Here is an 18,555-nt window from a genome sequence, read left to right as displayed (position 1 = left end):
CAAAAAGGAGTACATTATTCAGCAACAAAAATCTTTGATCATTTGCCCAGCAACATAAAAGTGTGTGGCAGGTAGCAGATCAAGTTTTAAATGCAGCTTAAAATAATTTCTTTTGGACAACCCCTTCTACTCCATGGGCGAGTTTCTGTTTCAGAAATGCTTTAAAAAAAAAAAAAAAAAAAAAAAAAAAAGTACCTCTAAATAAGATGATTTTACTTACCAAACAAAAGTGCTGGCATGTTGATAGACACACAAACATACACACACAATTCAAGCTTTCGCAACCAACGGTTGCTTCATCAGGAAAGAGGGAAGGAGATGGAAAGACGAAAGGATGTGGGTTTTAAGGGAGAGGGTAAGGAGTCATTCCAATCCCGGGAACGGAAAGACTTACCTTAGGGGGAAAAAAGGACAGGTATACACTCGCGCGCGCACACACACACACACACACACACACACACACACACACACACACACACACATCCATCTGCACATACACAGACACAAGCAGACATTTGTAAAGGCAAAGAGCTTGGGCAGGGATGTCAGTCGAGGCGGAAGTACAGAGGCAAAGATGTTGTTGAATGACAGGTGAGGTATGAGCAGCGGCAACTTGAAATTAGCGGAGGTTGAGGTCTGGTGGGTAACGAGAAGAGAGGATATACTGAAGGGCAAGTTCCCATCTCCGGAGTTCCGACAGGTTGGTGTTAGTGGGAAGTATCCAGATAACCCGGACGGTGTAACACTGTGCCAAGATGTGCTGGCTGTGCACCAAGGCATGTTTAGCCACAGGGTGATCCTCATTACCAACAAACACTGTCTGCCTGTGTCCATTCATGCAAATGGACAATTTGTTGTTGGTCATTCCCACATAGAAAGCTTCACAGTGTAGGCAGGTCAGTTGGTAAATCACGTGGGTGCTTTCACATGTGGCTCTGCCTTTGATCGTGTACACCTTCCGGGTTACAGGACTGGAGTAGGTGGTGGTGGGAGGGTGCATGGGACAGGTTTTACACTGGGGGCGGTTACGAGGGTAGGAGCCAGAGGGTAGGGAAGGTGGTTTGGGGATTTCATAGGGATGAACCAAGAGGTTACGAAGGTTAGGTGGATAGCGGAAAGACGCTCTTGGTGGAGTCGGGAGGATTTCATGAAGGATGGATCTCATTTCAGGGCAGGATTTGAGGAAGTCGTATCCCTGCTGGAGAGCCACATTCAGAGTCTGATCCAGTCCTGGAAAGTATCCTGTCACAAGTGGGGCACTTTTGGGGTTCTTCTGTGGGAGGTTCTGGGTTTGAGGGGATGAGGAAGTGGCTCGGGTAATTTGCTTCTGTACCAGGTCGGGAGGGTAGTTGCGGGATGCGAAAGCTGTTTTCAGGTTGTTGGTGTAATGGTTCAGGGATTCTGGACTGGAGCAGATTCGTTTGCCACGAAGACCTAGGCTGTAGGGAAGGGACCGTTTGATATGGAATGGGTGGCAGCTGTCATAATGGAGGTACTGTTGCTTGTTGGTGGGTTTGATGTGGATGGACGTGTGAAGCTGGCCATTGGACAGATGGAGGTCAACGTCAAGGAAAGTGGCATGGGATGTGGAGTAGGACTAGGTGAATCTGATGGAACCAAAGGAGTTGAGGTTGGAGAGGAAATTCTGGAGTTCTTCTTCACTGTGAGTCCAGATCATGAAGATGTCATCAATAAATCTGTACCAAACTTTGGGTTGGCAGGCCTGGGTAACCAAGAAGGCTTCCTCTAAGTGACCCATAAATAGGTTTGCGTACGAGGGGGCCATCCTGGTGCCCATGGCTGTTCCCTTTAATTGTTAGTATGTCTGGCCTTCGAAAGTGAAGAAGTTGTGAGCCAGGATGAAGCTGGCTAAGGTAATGAGGAAAGAGGTTTTAGGTAGGGTGGCAGGTGATTGGCGTGAAAGGAAGTGCTCCATTGCAGCGAGGCCCTAACTAAAACTAATAAGAATGGGAGATGAAGAACAAAGTACTCAGATTAAGAAGCGTGTAAGCCAGGGATGTAGTCTTTCTCCCCCACTTGTCAGTCTAGACATCAAAGGAGCAATGATGGAATTGAAAGAAAGGTTGAAGAGTGGAATTAAATTTCAAGGTGAAAGGATATCAATTATATGATTTGCTTATGACATTGCTATCCTGAGTAGAAGTGAAGAAGTATTACAGGATCTGCTGATTGGAATGAACAGTGTAATTAGTACAGAATATGGATTTAGAGTAAATCGAAGAAAGCTGAAAGCAGTGAGAAATACCAGAAATCAGAAAAGTGAGAAACGTAACATCAGGATTGATGAACATGAAGTAGATTAAATTAAGGAATTCTGCTACTTAGGTAGTGAAATAACCAAAGGTTGGAGCAAGGAGGACATAAAAAGCAGAGTAGCACTGGCAAAAAGGGCATTCCTGACCAAGAGAAGTTTACTTGTATCAAATATAGGCCTTACTTTGAGGGGTAAATTAGTGGGAGTGTACGTTTGGAGCACAGCTTCGTATGGTAGTGAATCATGGACTGTGGGGAAAACCCCAACAGAACAGGATGGAACAGAATCAAAGCATTTGGGATGTGGTGCTACAGAAGAATGTTGAAAATTAGGTGGACTAATAAGGTAGGAATGAGGAGGTTCCCTGGAGAATTGGAGAGGAAAGCAATATATGGAAAATACTAACCAGAAGAAGGGACAGGACGGTAGGATATATGTTAAGATATCAAGGAATAACTTCCATGGTACTGGAGGGAGCTGTAGAGGGTAAAAACTGTAGAGGAGAACAGCTTTTGGAATAAACCCAGCAAATAATTGAGGATGTATGTTGCAGTTACTGCTTTGAGATTAAGAGGTTGGCATGGGAGAGGAATTCGTGGTGGGTCGCATCAAACCGGTCAGAAGACTGTTTCAGTGTCATAGATTTTTTGCAGTGCTGTGACAAGGGAATTAGTACTCAGAATAGTAAAATAGATTTGTTTATAGTCCCATGCTAGGGAAATAGGGGTCTTATGTGTTGGCACAAAGCAGTGTTGCATAGTGTTCTAATAAAAAAAGTTACCTTACCAGCACCTTACCCAAAACCCTAAAAATTGTTGTGAATGTTATTGTGGATATCTTTAGCAACCATACTTTGCAGTCTAGACTGGGATGTATCTATTTTGTTGGGAGATTTCTAATAGTAAATAGCTGAAAACCTTAGAAGTATATGGGCAAATAGTAATTGGTAGAATCACTATAGATGTGGGATCACAGACACACACACTGGCTAAGAATCTACCACCCCTTGCCAAGTCAGTCATAGGGCTTTGTGAAACATGCCCAGGGCTCCATCCACCATTGATGTAACAGATTTCGTGAAACACTGTCATTGGTTTTTGTGTTCATGACTGACTAGCCAAAAAGACTTTCATTGCCTTTCAGGAGTATCATTTTGTGTTCTAAGATGTTAATGAGCCAGAGTGTTAGGAGATATGCATTTATTTAATCTAATATTTGGTTGTGGGACAGTGACATTTTATGTCCAGTGGCAGTTAAGGTACCATTGAAGATTTGAGACTGCTGAAGTGAGATTCTGACCGTACTGAGATTTACATTCACCTCTTTTTTATCTGTTAACTGTCGTTATCACCTTGATAAATACTTCGTATTAATATGTGAGATGCAGGTACAACACCTGTCCCCTGCATCAACACGGCCTTTGCTAGTCTAGTCCTGTGAGTGGTATATCCGAGGCAACCGTATTGTGTTTCAACTTCTTTGCAAGTACTGCTCTAAAGTTTATGCTGACGTGCCGAATTGTGGCTTTACAGTTATAAGTTTAGTTATCAGTTTTCTACTAATTATAAGTTTCAATTTTCTAATTATAAGTTCAGGTATCAGTTTTCTGAGCACACTCCTTACAAGGACCGATGTGATGGAGTCAACTTTCTGAAACTATTTATGCGGTGCTGTAGGTTGGATCCCAGGTATCACCCTGCAACCATTCATCAGAGTAGGAACTTGTTTGCAAGTAATCGACAGAAACGGATTTTCATTCCTGCTCTAAATCCTGAAAAATGACAGTGCTTTGCAGAGAAGTGATGTAGCATAGTGGTTAAGATACATTCATGACATGCAGAAAGTTGAGGGTTTGAATCCTTTCAGGTGCTTCGAAATTATTTATTTTTAAATCTCGATCATACTGACTTCGATCATTATTTTTATGTAGTTAACTTGTTTAACTGTAAATTTCTTGTCTCTAATCCTTTGCTGTGTCATTTATATCATCATATTGACTTTTTTATTTGCTCCATTTTTTTTCAGTCCAGTCATTCTTTTTTTTTTGTTTGGAATCATCTTACTGCATGTGATTTTCTTTATCTTCATTAATCTGTCATAATACTTAAATGTTTGAAATGTTGATCTCGTGAAATGTTGATCTATCGTGTAAAAATAAAATATGAAATAATCTATTTGTTTGTTTTGCAATGGTTGATCTCGTGAAATGTTGATCTATCTTGTAAAAATAAAATATGAAATAATCTATTTGTTTGTTTTGCAATGGTATTTTTTGTTGCAAGATGTGCCTGTTTTTGGATTGTACTTATCATAGAAATATTTGAAACATAAATTCGTGTAGAAATATTTGCAACATAAATCCATGATGCACTGAGAATAACATGACACAGATGAAGATCTCATCAAAAGAAGGAATTAGAACTAGAACACAATTCCAGCAAAATGAGGAATACATAGACAAAAATATAAAGTGATGAAAAAGAAAAAAATAAATTGAAGTTGATACATTAAAATAATTAAAGGCACATGGGTGCAGATATATTATTGAGGAAAAAGACTTTGTTTCACAAAGCGCCTAGCATCCAGCGCACGTTGGTCTATTGATTACTCATATGATTTTGAACGTATCCCTGTTGGTTTTTGAACTTTTTTGATCAAATTCTAAGTTGATTTCTGAATGAATCGTAAATTGATTTTTGAATGCGTGCATAGTGTACATGATGTCTCTGCCAGGGGAATCCCCGTCGCATCTAGAATAATACTTTCGTGCAGACAAAAGGGGACGGGTCTATACGAGCTGAGCGAATAAAGCCGAAAGGGTGAATGACAATCGCTGTTTATGTGGTTGACTGGGTTTGCAAATCATCAGCGTTGTTTTAATAACTAGCGAATTCCATAGATTCAGGCTACCAGAGTACATGATAAACAACTAACAGGGATAATAGGCAACTAAGATTATGTGTTGTCTTCTCTGTGTATCCAAGAAAATGAAATTTTGCCAGAAAAGTTTTGGCCAGACCGGTGCACTACAGTTCCCGGCTAGCAGCCGCTAAAGTTCTATTCTGGGAGTAGCACAGAAAACGCGGTGTACGAGCTCTTAATAACGCCTAACCGGAGAACAAATGCGGGATAACTAAACGGGTGATTGTGGCAGGGTTAGTGAAGTTAACCAGAGAATAAATTGTGACACTGGCAGGAATAGTTACAGAGTTAGTAATGACAAGATTGTTTGTTAGAAAGAGGAAGGAGAAGAAACGGAGACTGTCATAAATTACGGAAGTATATGACGATTCCAAATTTATATAAAATTACGTACTACTACTTTTCGCTCTCATGCTTCAGATGCTAGAGAGTATGAATGAAATGTGAAATTATTTCCTAACATAAAACTTTTTGCTTGTAGTAGGCCTAATGGGCTTTTGGTATTGGTACGTCGTGAATTATATTCTGTCGTGTTATAAAAATGACCATTTGTGCCAAAACATTCTCATTTATTTGGTGTGTGTAACAACTTCTGCAATATTAGGCAGGCCTATTTCGTTTTATCTAGCAGACAGTGACAAAATACACGTAATGAGATTGAGAAACGACATCAGTCTTAGGTACTATTTGTATTAACAGCTTTTCTGGCATTAGACGACGACATTTCCTTTTTTCACGTAGCAAAACGTTGACGAACTTTGATGGCGTAATAGATTCTGTCCCAGAAAGGAAAGTATGCCATATAAAGCTGTGGCAAGATTAGAGAGGAAAAAAAAGCTAGGACTTAAGGATTGAAGAAATGTGTACTGTCTTGCTTGTCTCTTGTCTTTACTCGTTTTATGTATCACTATATAATTTTATGTCACACAGAAAAGCAAGTTATTAGCTAATATGCAGTAAAGACTGCAGATTTTCTGAACAGTTCTTGTTCTCCCGGTTACAAATAATCCCCTCCACTATTAACTGCGAGATTGCTTTTAAGCGGGGCAGGATGTCAAACCGGCCGACCGGGAGCAGGAGAGGCGCCACAGGACGCTTTAATTTCCACTGGCCTGAATGTAGTTTGATGGCACCCATTAAAAAATATTACACATTTGAATTTCACAGAGCGAAATACAGAGAAGTGCTATGGAAGAATGCTGTGTGAAGAGGCATGACACTGCACTTCGGCGCACTTAAGACCAAATAACATGTCTTACGTTGCCTCGATCATATATGTTTTATGTATCAGACACTTCAGAAAGACGTGCGCTACAATATGAAGATATTTTTGAAAAGTGGATTTTTTAAATTTTTGGCATCCTACCTCAAACGCTCTAGGGATGCGGAGCGCCACTATCTAATATTGGCCCGGTTCGGAAATATCGTAGATCCGGACCTGATCCACAGAGCAGTCTAAGTTGTAGTGGGGAGGTGGTAGCCTCCACGTGACCCATGTTTACGTTAAGTGATTTTGCTGTTTCCTCTTCGTTTATTGCTCTCATGTCAAATGAAAACTAAACGGATTTCTGTGGTCGGGAGCTATCAAGTGAATTAAAATACATACTCATAATTACGGAAGGCAATAATAAGTTATTAGTTTCTGATTTTATTTTGTTGCTACTTTTCTGGCAGTCAAGCATTAATCGCCTTGCAGAACAATGAAGTTATCATTGTCGGTTTGTTAAAGAAATTTGACTTTTATTAATCTTTTCTGCTGGGGCAGTCAATTTATTTGAAACAAACTGTTTAATTCCACACTATTGCCTAGTTTCAACAGTTCGCTAGATTTTAAGTTCACGTTTTCATCATCTAGCACGTACGGCACTATGCCATAATAAAGAACCAAACATGAGATAATGCGGTACTGGTACATCCAAATCTGGACATACGAATGTGCACTTTAAGCAGAATTATGCATTTTAGTAGGGTTCACAAAATTCCCATACTCTTGGAGTACCCTCTAACGTCTTGTTTCTTTTATGACGTTATGTATGATCTTTTAATGTTTTACACGTACGAACGCACGGGCTTCCTGCGTCATCGTAGCTGTGCAAGCACGGCGACGCCTGTCATCTGGCGCAACTGCTGAAACGAATCTATTTCTAACAGGTTGCGAGAAAATATTCCGAATGATTGTTTGAAAAGCGTTACTTTCAATTAAATTTCCTTTCACACAAGATGAACTCTGTGCGCGAATGTCTGATGAATTTCTTAAATCACAGAGCGTTTGACTTTCATTCAAAATTGTAATCTTTGAGAATTAGAATATTTTTGAGCCCAGAAGATCAGACGTTTATGTCGTTGTTAAAAAATTTACTGGCACATTTCTGTGATGTACCTTAAAGTGTAACAGGTGCAAAAAATATCAGCATAACGTGTGAAAGCCTAGCTTCTCTTGCAGCTTATTAATCTTAGAGGCCAATATTATAGGGTACGTGAAAGTTTTTCTTTTCTTTTAGCAACACTATGTATATTAATTTAAACCATTACCTTTTCCTGTTTGTGTGTTCGTGCTACTTAGGAGTGATGTTGTTATTGGCTGACTACATCACCTGTCCTACGCTCTGAATATCCGTTGTCATCAGCTGGCGAGACATGAGCTACGGCCGTCTTACAAAAGCACATCGCAATCTCGATCTCAGTCCTTCGGAAAGTAACATGTGATTATTGGTGGAATTCGAATTTATACTTTCGTAACACGAAATATGCAGTGTACATGTTGCTGCCCATCAGACATCTTTCCAAAACGTGTTTTTCCCCCCTGAGTTTAGTTTTCTAAAGTGCCATGAAATTCTATACCGCTGTATAAAACCACAACCATTGAAAGGACTGATAAGTTTTACAGTTCCAAGGAAAAGTATACTGTTGCTTAACATGGGAAAAGTGTATTTTCATCCGGGAGAAAGTGTATTTTTAACTGGGAAATCTGGGAAAAATTCGGGAATTTTTTCCTCGTCCACGTATACACCCTGGCATGACTTTCATACTTAAAAAACTGCACAATGAGTGAACAGGATAGTGATGCAAGTGTACAGCTTACGTAAGACGAGTGATTCACTAAATTTTTTGTTCTTCATCACTTTCAAAAAACCTCTACCAATAGAGCTCTAGATGTGTTACTAAGAGCTGTGGACAATCTTATAGCGCGATATGATTATTGTGATCTAGAGGTAGTGATATAGTCATCTTCTTCTTCAATCTGTTACTGTAAAAGTACTTGAACATATACCTATTGTTGAAATTGGTGCAAACTGTCCAGGGCACAATTTGCTTTTACAGAAGTTGCAGGAAGAAGGTATAGATAAATAGGTGCTAGGAGTTATACTGGAATAGAAATAAATGTGTGAAGTCTAGTCTGCAGAATACAATTCCAAGTGTGTTCCTCGGCCATCCACTTTACCTTCTGCCAAATTTCTTGCTTCACTTAGTAACTATTGCTGTGATCCTTATTAGAAAACATTTTTAACTGATAGTTGTTTCTGCAGGTTTTGGAAATAAATGCATCCAGCCGGAGGACAGGAAAGCGAATCCTTGCAGATCTTCAGGAGGCAACACAGTCGCATAGAATAGGAGTACCTGGAGCTGATTCCAATCAATCAACAATAACAAAAATATTCAAAAGAGGTTGTACAAAATAAATATTTTTTTTTTTTATAAAGCTGTTCCATCTTGACTGTCATTAAAAATTACCAGGATGTCTTTGAAACACAAGAAGTAACAACAGATATGACATGTGAAAGACATAGCTGCTATTTGATGGCCCTTGTTTTGTAATTCTCTAAAAGTTCTGTTTTTCATCCAGGGTTTCTTTATTAAAATTTTATTTTTGTGATAATTCCTTCTTATTTTCAGGAAAGGGTAATTCAAAAACAGACTCAAATGAAAGGTCCATGAAGAAAGAAATGTCTTTGATTCTTGTTGAAGAAGTAAGTTTGTTCTTTTATTCTTAATAAAGGTTAACATATTGTAAATATAAATGAAACTTCCTGTTTAAACAGGATCATTGCATTGTATTTAGTTCTGAAAGTACTTTGCTTTTGAAAATTTTGTTAAATTCATTTTAGATCATCTGTTGTGAAATGAGAAAGGAGGAGAATGGCCTGTAGAGGGTTATTTATTCTAAACTGTATGAAAATACTCCTAAAGACATTTGTTATGTATTGTTGCATTTGATTTGCAATTAAGAACATCTGATGACCACTCCCTGCCCTTGCTGTCATATTTTCCATTTGGATTGATATTTGTCTTTGCATAAAAAAACAGTGTTTAAATAGAATATCTTTGCTGTTTTTGTGTCGCAGTGTAAGATTTTTGAAATAATTGTTTCAGGTGGATATTGTGTTTGATGACTATGATGAAGGATTTGTTTCTGCTTTGTCTACACTTGTGACAACCTCGAAACGCCCAGTTATTTTTACTGCAACGGATGAAAATTGTCTTCAAGTCACACGTCTTGTAGACAAGCATCTTGTACTAAAATATGATATTGTTCCATCCAGAATATTAAGTAAGTTTATATGTCAGTGAATTGAATAATACACAGCAAAAATGCAGTGAATTTAATGTCAAAAAACTGACCTTAAGAACATAAAACTAACTCACTTAGTTGATTCAGTAAATGGAGCAAGATCAATAAAAATACACATGAATTTTAGTCTGTTGCTCTCTTTAATTTCTTAGATGACAGTTAAAAGAGAGAAGGAACCTTGAAACATGCTTTACATTGTGAAGCAGAGGAAAAAAATCTTACAGAATAAGTAGGACAAGTTTTTTTCGTGTGAAAGTTATAGATGTTAAGCATGAGATGGTAGGAAGAATACTCATAGCTCTACAGCAGAAGAGTTAATTTACAGCTAAATGTTGCACAAACCTGCAAGAGTAATGTAAATTATACATTTAGGTGTACCCAGAAAGTCCGGTTGCTCAGTTATTGTCACAATAATCGTAAGTTTACATCACAAGACATAGTTTGTTCTTACAATTGTGGTGTAGTGGTTAGACTCTACATTTTCATTTGGGACACTGATTGTTCAAATTCCAATTTGACCTTTGTTTGGATTTTTTGTGGTTTTTATAAATTGCTTAAGGCAATTGCTAGGATGTTTACTTTCAAAAAGCCACAACAGATTTCCTTCCCCAATCAGAGGTTTATTTTGTTTCTAATGACCATGATCTTCCTTCTTTATAATAATTGCATCATCAGTCTTCAAAATGATTTTTTTAAGTCTGTTGTGTACTACTTCTAATCCTGCTAATAAATCTGTGTTCATCTCTCCTGCTATCTATCGTTGTTTTTCTTCTTCTTTTCTCTTTTTCCAATTCCTGTGCACAACTATGTTCCTTCTTTCTCAGTTAATCATTTAGTTACAGCATGATGGATGTATACTAATAATGGGCAAAGTTGAAACAGATTGTACAAGGGGCCTTCAAAAAGAAACGAGCTGGAGGCATAATTATAGAAACCAGTACCTGTATGTTAGAAGTATTGACTCTGGCTGTTTGAAACACTTGCCTCACTGTGACACAAGGTGGTGAATGGCTATCTCAAAAAATTCCCAAGGCTGTGATCTTAACCAATTCTACAAGTACACCTGGACATCGTTGCCCAAGGTGAATCATTTGCCCCTCAGAGCCTTTTTAAAGGGTCCAAAAATGGCGTAATCTTCTGATTCACTTCCTGCAGTATGGAACAACAATGATCGCCCAGCATTACTCACAAACCTTGACCACCCTTCACCAAGCGATCAGATCAAAACGACCAGGCAATCTCACCCGTTGGGTCATTCTGCTCCGCGACAATGCAAAGCCTCATATGGCCAACACAGTCGCGGCACTCTTGCAGAAATTCAAATGGGAGGTTCTCGGCCAACCTCCATACAGTCCAGACTTCTCTCCCTGTGATTATGCCATTTTTGGTCCCCTTAAAATGACTGAGGACAACGATGTCCAGGTGCGCATGCGAAACTGGATAACATTACAGCCCTGGGAATTTTATGAGACAGCAATTCACCGCCTTGTGTCACAGTGGGATAAGTGTCTGAACAGCCAGCATCAATACTTCCGAAATTGAGGTACTGGTTTCTGTAATTACGCCTCCAGCTCATTTCTTTTTGAATGCCCCCCTTATACACCACGCTCCGGAGAAGTCGGTGACAAAGTAAGTGGATTAATAACAGGAAAGATCCAGTGTGTTTTAATAATAAAATTCGAAATTTACTGAGGAAGCGGAGACTGTTGCACACTCGGTTCAAAAATGAATGCACGAATGATAACAGGCAAAAGTTCGTAGAAATTCATTTATCAGTAAGTTTGGTGCATAAAATGCTTACAACCACCACCACCACCACCACCACACCACCACCACCATACCTTTCCAATAGATCTTGCTGAGAACCCAAGAAAATTCTGGACCTGCATAAACTCACTATGCAGATCGAAGGTTTCTATCCAGTCAGTTGTTGATGAGTTTGGTGTGGCAACCGAAGACAGTGAAAGGAAGGCCAAATGGTTTTACAGAGAGAACTCTATGGTGTTGTCTCCTTACTTAGATTGGATTTGTCGCGAATCTCTCACCAAGAACAAGATCCTAAGTGACTGGAAAAAAAAGTGAGGGTGAGTGCTGTATACAAGAAGGTTAAAACAGAGTCCACAAAATTACAGACAAATATCCTTAACATCAGTTTGGTACAGAAGTCTTGAACGTATTTTCAGTTTGAATATAGTATATTTGCGCGAGACAGTAGAGCTTCTGTCAACAAATGAATGCAGATTTAGAAAGCATCATTCATGCGAAACTTAGCTTGCCAGTTTCTGACATGATACCCTGTGTACCATGGATGAAGGGTCACAGAGTAATTTTGTATTCCTAGGTTCCCTGATAGCATTTGACATGGTTTCCATTGCAGACTGTTAACAAAGGTGCAAGCATGAGGAATAAGTCACAGTTATCTTAGTGACTCTAAGACTTGTTGAATAATATAACTTATTACATTGTCCGCGACAGCGAGTGTTCATCAGAGACCAGAGTATCATCAGGAATGCCGCAGGGAAGTGTGATAATGACCACTCTTATTCTCTATATACAGGGTGTCCCATTTATCTTGACCACCCTAAATAACTGTTTGTCCAGATGCAAATTACAAAATGTTTCAAGCAGTTGTTCTTTAGCCATCAGGGGAACATCAATCAGCATGATTGCCTTCATTGTAGCTTTGTTTTTTACAAAGATATGAACTGCAGTATGACTTTTTTAAATGGCACCCTGTATTTCTTATTCAGTAATTCATTTCCTCTCCTAAACACCTATTCAAAAATGTGTTACAGTTACCATTCACCGAAACACAATGTTACTAATTACATAACACAACATTGACTTTGAGCCCGGGATCACAAACTCGTCCATTTGCTGGAGTTGCCATAAAACAAATGAAAACCAAGTAAAAACATAACACAAAATTGACTTTGACTCTCCTGTACCTTTGCTCAGGAGTATAACATTCAAAGGTGCTCAAAGTAGTGACTGACCCTGGACACCAATACACTGGTGCACTCGTTGAATGAAAGAATTATTTACTGCTTCCAGTGTTGCTGAAGAGAATTACAAGCAAGCACGATATGCTCCTGCATGTCCTCTTGAGTTGGAGTATCGCGATAGACGATGTCTTGAATGCATCCCCAAAGAACGATGTTCAGAGAATTTAAATCAGGAGACCTAGCAGGCCAAGTAACTGTCCTCCTCAATCAATCCATCTGGCAGTATATCTTTGGTTCAGAACACGACATGCATGTAAGGCATTGTGTGCTGGACATCCATCGTGTTGATACCACGTAAGCATTCTGGTTCTTAGTGGAAGAAGAGGAGGAAGTTGGCATTCGTCTGAGGAAGTTGGCATGAAATAAGGGCCAATGATTGTAGTACCAAGCATCCCACACCAGACATTAACTCTCCATTGATGCTGATGTTCCACCTGCCTAAGCCATCGTGGCTTGTCGCTGGACCAAGTTTGAGAAGGAACATTCATCGGTAAATAGAACATTGGAGAAGTAGTTTGGGTTGGCGAGGATTTGCTGCTGTGCCCACTGACAGAACTGTACATGATTCTGGAAGTCATTCCCATGCAATTCTTGAAGTAGGTGTACATGGTAAGGATGGAACCAGTGACATGTAAGAATAGGGTGTACACTGGTTTTAGGAATGCCAATCTCATGTTCAAGCTCTCGTGTGCTCACATGTGGATTCATAGCAACGGAAGCAAGAACAGTAACTTCAGCAGCCTCGTCTGTGCGAGTGCTATGACGATTGTATTGCCGTGGGTTGAAACTTCTCGTTAGCTGAAGTGTTGCAACAAGATGAGAAAACATCAGTTGGGAAGGTGGGTTCTTGTCAGGATATCTCTCTCTGTACAGTTCTGCTGCCTGCATAGCATTTTGCCTACCTTCAACAACAATAATAAAATAAATTTTATGTCGAAACAATTTGTAGGAAGGACAGCCTTTACTGTATGCCTACTCTACACAACAGTATTTAAAAGGACTAAATTGCTGTACTAAATGTACCCGTACATAAGAAAACAGTATTGCAATTAGTGTTCTGCTAACTTAAATTCCCCATAGATGAATAGCATTTCTACCTTCTCTTCATTGGTATACATTCTACTCACACAACTCTTCAACTGACAATGGTTGACAGAATGATGGGTGTGCATTCTACTTATGTTTACATTTGTCCTTTGTCAATGCCAGCACATGTATGTGTTCCATTACCCTGCGTATCAGCACTAAGCACTGGGGACGTCAACTCCATTGTTGTGTTAGGTAATTAATAATGCTGTTTTTCAGTAAATGGTACACTGTGATACATTTTTGAATAGGTCTTTAGGAGAGAAAATGAATTACTGAATAAAAAATACAGGGTGCCATTTAAAAAAGCCATCCCGCTGTTCATATCTTTGCAAAAACAATGCTACTATCAAAGCAGTCGTGCTGATTGATGTCCCCCTGATGGCTAAAGAGCATTTGCTTGAAACGTTTTGTAATTTCATCTGGACAAATAGTTATTTAGGGTGGTCAAGGTAAATGGGACACACTATATGTAAATGATCTGAAGGACAGGGTGAACAGCAGTCTGCGGCTGTTTGCTGATGATGCTGTGGTGTACAGGAAGGTGTCATCACTGAGTGACTAGGAGCATAAGATATGACTTAGATCAAATTTGTAGTTGGTCTGATGTATGGCAGCTTACTCTAAATGCAGAAAAATGTAAATTAATGGAGATGAGTAGGGAAAACAATCCTGTAAACTTCAAATACAGGATGTGTGGCGTGCTGTTTAACACAATAGTGTGGGTTAAATATCTGGTATAACATTGCAAAAGACATGAAATGGAACGAGCACATAGGATGGTAGTAGGCAAGACAAATAGTAGACTTCAGTTAATTGAGAGAATTTTAGGGAATTGTGGTTCATCTGTAAAGGACATCACATATAGAATACTAGTGTCACCTGTTCTTGAGTACTGCTAGTGTTTCACATCCCCACCAGGTCGGATTAAAGGAAACTGTCGAAGCAATTCTGAAGCGGGCTCTTGCATTCATTATTGATAGGTTTGATCAAACTGCGAATATTGCAGAGATGCTTTGTGATTTCATATCAGAATCTCCAGAGGAAAGAAGACATTCTTTTTGTGGAACACTATTGAGAAAATTTAGAGAACAGCCATTTGAAGCTAACTGCAGAATGATTGTTCTGCCAACAATTTGCGTTTCGCATAAGGTCCACGAAGATATGAGAAATTAGGGCTCCTACTGAGGCATATAAAGTCATTTTACCCTTGTTCTACTTTTGAGTAGAACAGGAAAGAAAATGATGAGTAATTTCAAGGTACCCTATGTCACACAGCTTATGGTGGCTTGTGAAGAATGTATGCAGATGGATATGTAGATAAAAGACACACATTTTGATTTATGTACTAGCCTTACCCTTTCAGTATTGTATACTATATTGTATCTTAATGTAACATTAAACCTTTTCCCTTTTAAGACTGAACCCTACAAAATATTAATATTTATCCCTCCTTTTGGTACTGTGCAAATTAAGATAACAAAGCTCTACCTGAGCACTGGTCAGATCTACTATGAATGTGAGAATGGCCATCTTTCAAAGATGTGTCGCTGATGTATCGTGAAGATATGATTTTATTTTATGTGACTCACTATTTTGTCTTTGATCAGCTTATTTTTCTTTTGTTGGACTTAACTTACTGTGTTTTTTGGCTAAATTTAAACTGAAAACCTTGTTTGAACCTATTGTATCTTTGTACATGAAAAATACATTTGTATCCCCTGCTAACTTCTGTCTGTATGTATGGGCTAATTGCAGGGGATTTTGGTCCAGTTTTGACCAATAGATAGTTCTCGAAGAAGATTTTGTATATGCAAATTAGAAATACTTCATAGGAGTTGAGTGAATTATGATGAATTAAGGTCCGCTGCTGCTGTGAAAACGGTGGCGTTTCCACCTAGCAGTACAGCCTCGCAGCTCCAGAACATAATGAAGCTAGAGCAGATTCAGATTCTGACCTGGTAGTCTAGTAGTATAATGTGTGTCTTGAAACAAAGAGGTCGTGGTATTGAATTCCGGTTGTACCACAGATTTTTCGCACTGTCTAGCATTCACCGCTCAGTGGTATGGATACTCGTCAGAAGCGAAACATCATTTAGATTCCACACTAAACTATAGGTCTCCTTCTCTCAAAGGTGAATAAGAGTCGGGATTAGCAGTCTAGGGATAAAGTGCTGTTGGTTAATCGAAAGGTCATGGTATTGAATTCCGGTCAATCTCTGAATTTTTGTGAATGTTTTGTAACACAGCATGCACCTCACAGTGATCTGGAGATTCGCCAGTAATGAAACATGGTTTGGTTTCCACTTTTCGCTGTTGCGTAACTTGGGTAGCTGATGTCCAGCTGAGAGACTTGCACCAGCCCATTGAGCCCTGTGAAATTATTATTATCAGAATTGATCCGTACATTAGGGTGTATACAAAAGACACAATCAGGTAATCTGTGGAGAACATGAGAATCTTTTTCATTTGGGAAACATCCGGGTATTTCTTTAGAATTCCAGGAATTTTTACTTGAGGACTGATATAGCACACATGAACATCTGTGTCAGAAGTGTCAATGGTTTTAGAACAAGACTATGCAAAACTTCTTACCAACAGACTGATTTTAATGAATGTGATGTCACAACTTTTCATTTCTAACAGGTTACGGAAAAATATTGGGAATGGTGGTTTGAGAAGCATGACTTCTGAAGTAACTTTCCATTTACACAAGATAAATAATTGTATGAGTGAGAATGTGTAATGAATTTCTTCAATCACAGAGCATTTGACTGCCATTCAACCCTTAATACTTTGGGGATCAGCCACTTGGAAAAATTTTGGGCCCAGAAGACTAGCCATGTATGCATTATTTAAAATTTTACTGGCACATCTGTGTTTGATGTATCTTAATGGGTAACACTTTCAAAAAAGACCAGTATTATATGTTAAACCTTGTAGCTCTACTATATGTACATTAATTTAAACCATTAACTTCTCTTATTCGTGTGTTCGCGCTACTTAACAGTAATGTTGCTATTGGCTGACTACATTGCGTGTCCTATGCCCTGAATATCTGCTGTCATTGGCGAGATCTGTGATGTAAGGTATGACTGGCTGACAAAAGCGCATCGCGATCTTCGTGTCAGTACTTCGGAAGCTGCCTAGCTGTTTTTGGTATAATTTATATTTATACTTCCGTAATATGAAAATATGCAGTGTACATGTTGCCTTGCATCAAAGATGCAAAACACATGGTTTGTGCAGGGTTTTGTTTCCTAAAATACCAGGTAGCTATACCCCAATGTATAAAACATTTACCATTGTTAGGACATAAGTTTTCCAGTGCCGAGGAAAACTATATTGTCACTTAACACGGAAAAAATGTACTTCCACCTGGAGTATAGGGTATTTTGACCTGAGGGAAAAGTGTATTTTTAACCGGGAAGTTTAGGATTTTTTTTTTATCTTGTACGCGTATACACACTTTGTGTACATTCTCATTCTACAAATATTATAAATTAAAGTCCCTCACTGTCTTTTTGTGCCTGTATATGGACACTAATCTCAGGAACTGCTATAGATGTCTTCATACAGTTTTTACTGATAGACACATTGATTAATGAGGAAGGTTCACATATATAAATTATAAGTAGTTGGTGCAAATTGGCTAGACTATAATGGTTCGTCCCCCCCCCCCCCCCCCCCCAATATTTTTCTCTAAATATTTGAAGGCTACTGTTGGGAATACTGTATGGATTTCGAAACTTGCAATGGGCTAGCGCTACCACCCAAAAGACACATGACCGGACAACCCAAAAGACATATGACCGGCGATGGAGCCCAATGCACAACTCACATTATTAGTGGGTTTTTAGATGCTACAGACACAACAAGTGGCATGTGCCACTTAAATTGTGTAATGTACATGAAAGTGATCCATTAACAAATCACTGCCATGCCAGCCAAGTCGTCCAGCTGTAAATCCTTAGTGTTGCCCAAGTGCAGCTGGGACAGGTCACTAGTATATTTTTTCTTTGCCCTTTCTCTTCTTTTCTTTTGGTTTTGAAATTTTTATTAAATTAATATGTTCTTTCTTTCCAAAAAATGATTTGAAAGTTTTAGTTCTTTCGTAAATTACAAATTATGCAATAATGATAGCAAAGAGAATCTTTAAAAAGAATGTGCAAAGTTTGTTCCTGAGCAACTTAATGTGTAACTGGCTTTTCTATGCAAAAGTCGAAGTGCTCCATGGAACATGTATTCTGCCAGGTAACCCATGAAATGTTCGTTTCATAAGAGTGAAATTTATAACTGTACTTGTCAGAAGCATTCAGCCGCTGCAATCTATGCTGTGCACTTACGATCCTGCCTAATCACACCTTTGGAAACAGCAGTATAATGTGTGTAAGACTAGCTTTTCTTGTGGCTATACTACATGTATATTAATTTTAACCATTAACTTTTTTTATTTGTGTGTTCATGTTACTTAACAATGTGTTGCCGCTGGTTGACTATATCATGCAACCCATGCCATGAATATCTGTTGTCATTGACTGGCGAGTTTTACAGCTCTGAGTGAAGGTATATTTTTATTTAACATCGAAGACCTTGCTTTCACTTCGGGTATAGTCTATTTTCATCCAGGAAAAAGTGTATTTAGACCCAACAACACTTGTTTTTAACAGGGAGATCCGGGAATTTTTTATTCTCAT

The 18,555-nt window shown here is 38.8% G+C and overlaps 1 protein-coding gene across 1 annotated transcript in view; it reads left to right on the top strand.

The window, feature by feature from the left end:
* Nucleotides 1-18,555, top strand: part of LOC124605530 (ATPase family AAA domain-containing protein 5) — an 88,371-nt gene that overhangs the window by 45,831 nt on the left and 23,985 nt on the right. The window contains exons 6-8 of the mRNA XM_047137278.1: nucleotides 8,725-8,863; nucleotides 9,092-9,165; nucleotides 9,569-9,746. Of these exons, the coding sequence (XP_046993234.1) occupies nucleotides 8,725-8,863; nucleotides 9,092-9,165; nucleotides 9,569-9,746 (391 nt within the window). The remainder of the gene's footprint in view (nucleotides 1-8,724; nucleotides 8,864-9,091; nucleotides 9,166-9,568; nucleotides 9,747-18,555) is intronic.

Source organism: Schistocerca americana, chromosome 3 (genome assembly GCF_021461395.2).
Source record: "Schistocerca americana isolate TAMUIC-IGC-003095 chromosome 3, iqSchAmer2.1, whole genome shotgun sequence".
Classification (NCBI taxonomy): Eukaryota; Metazoa; Arthropoda; class Insecta; order Orthoptera; family Acrididae; genus Schistocerca; species Schistocerca americana.
This window is presented reverse-complemented; position numbering and strand designations above follow the sequence as displayed.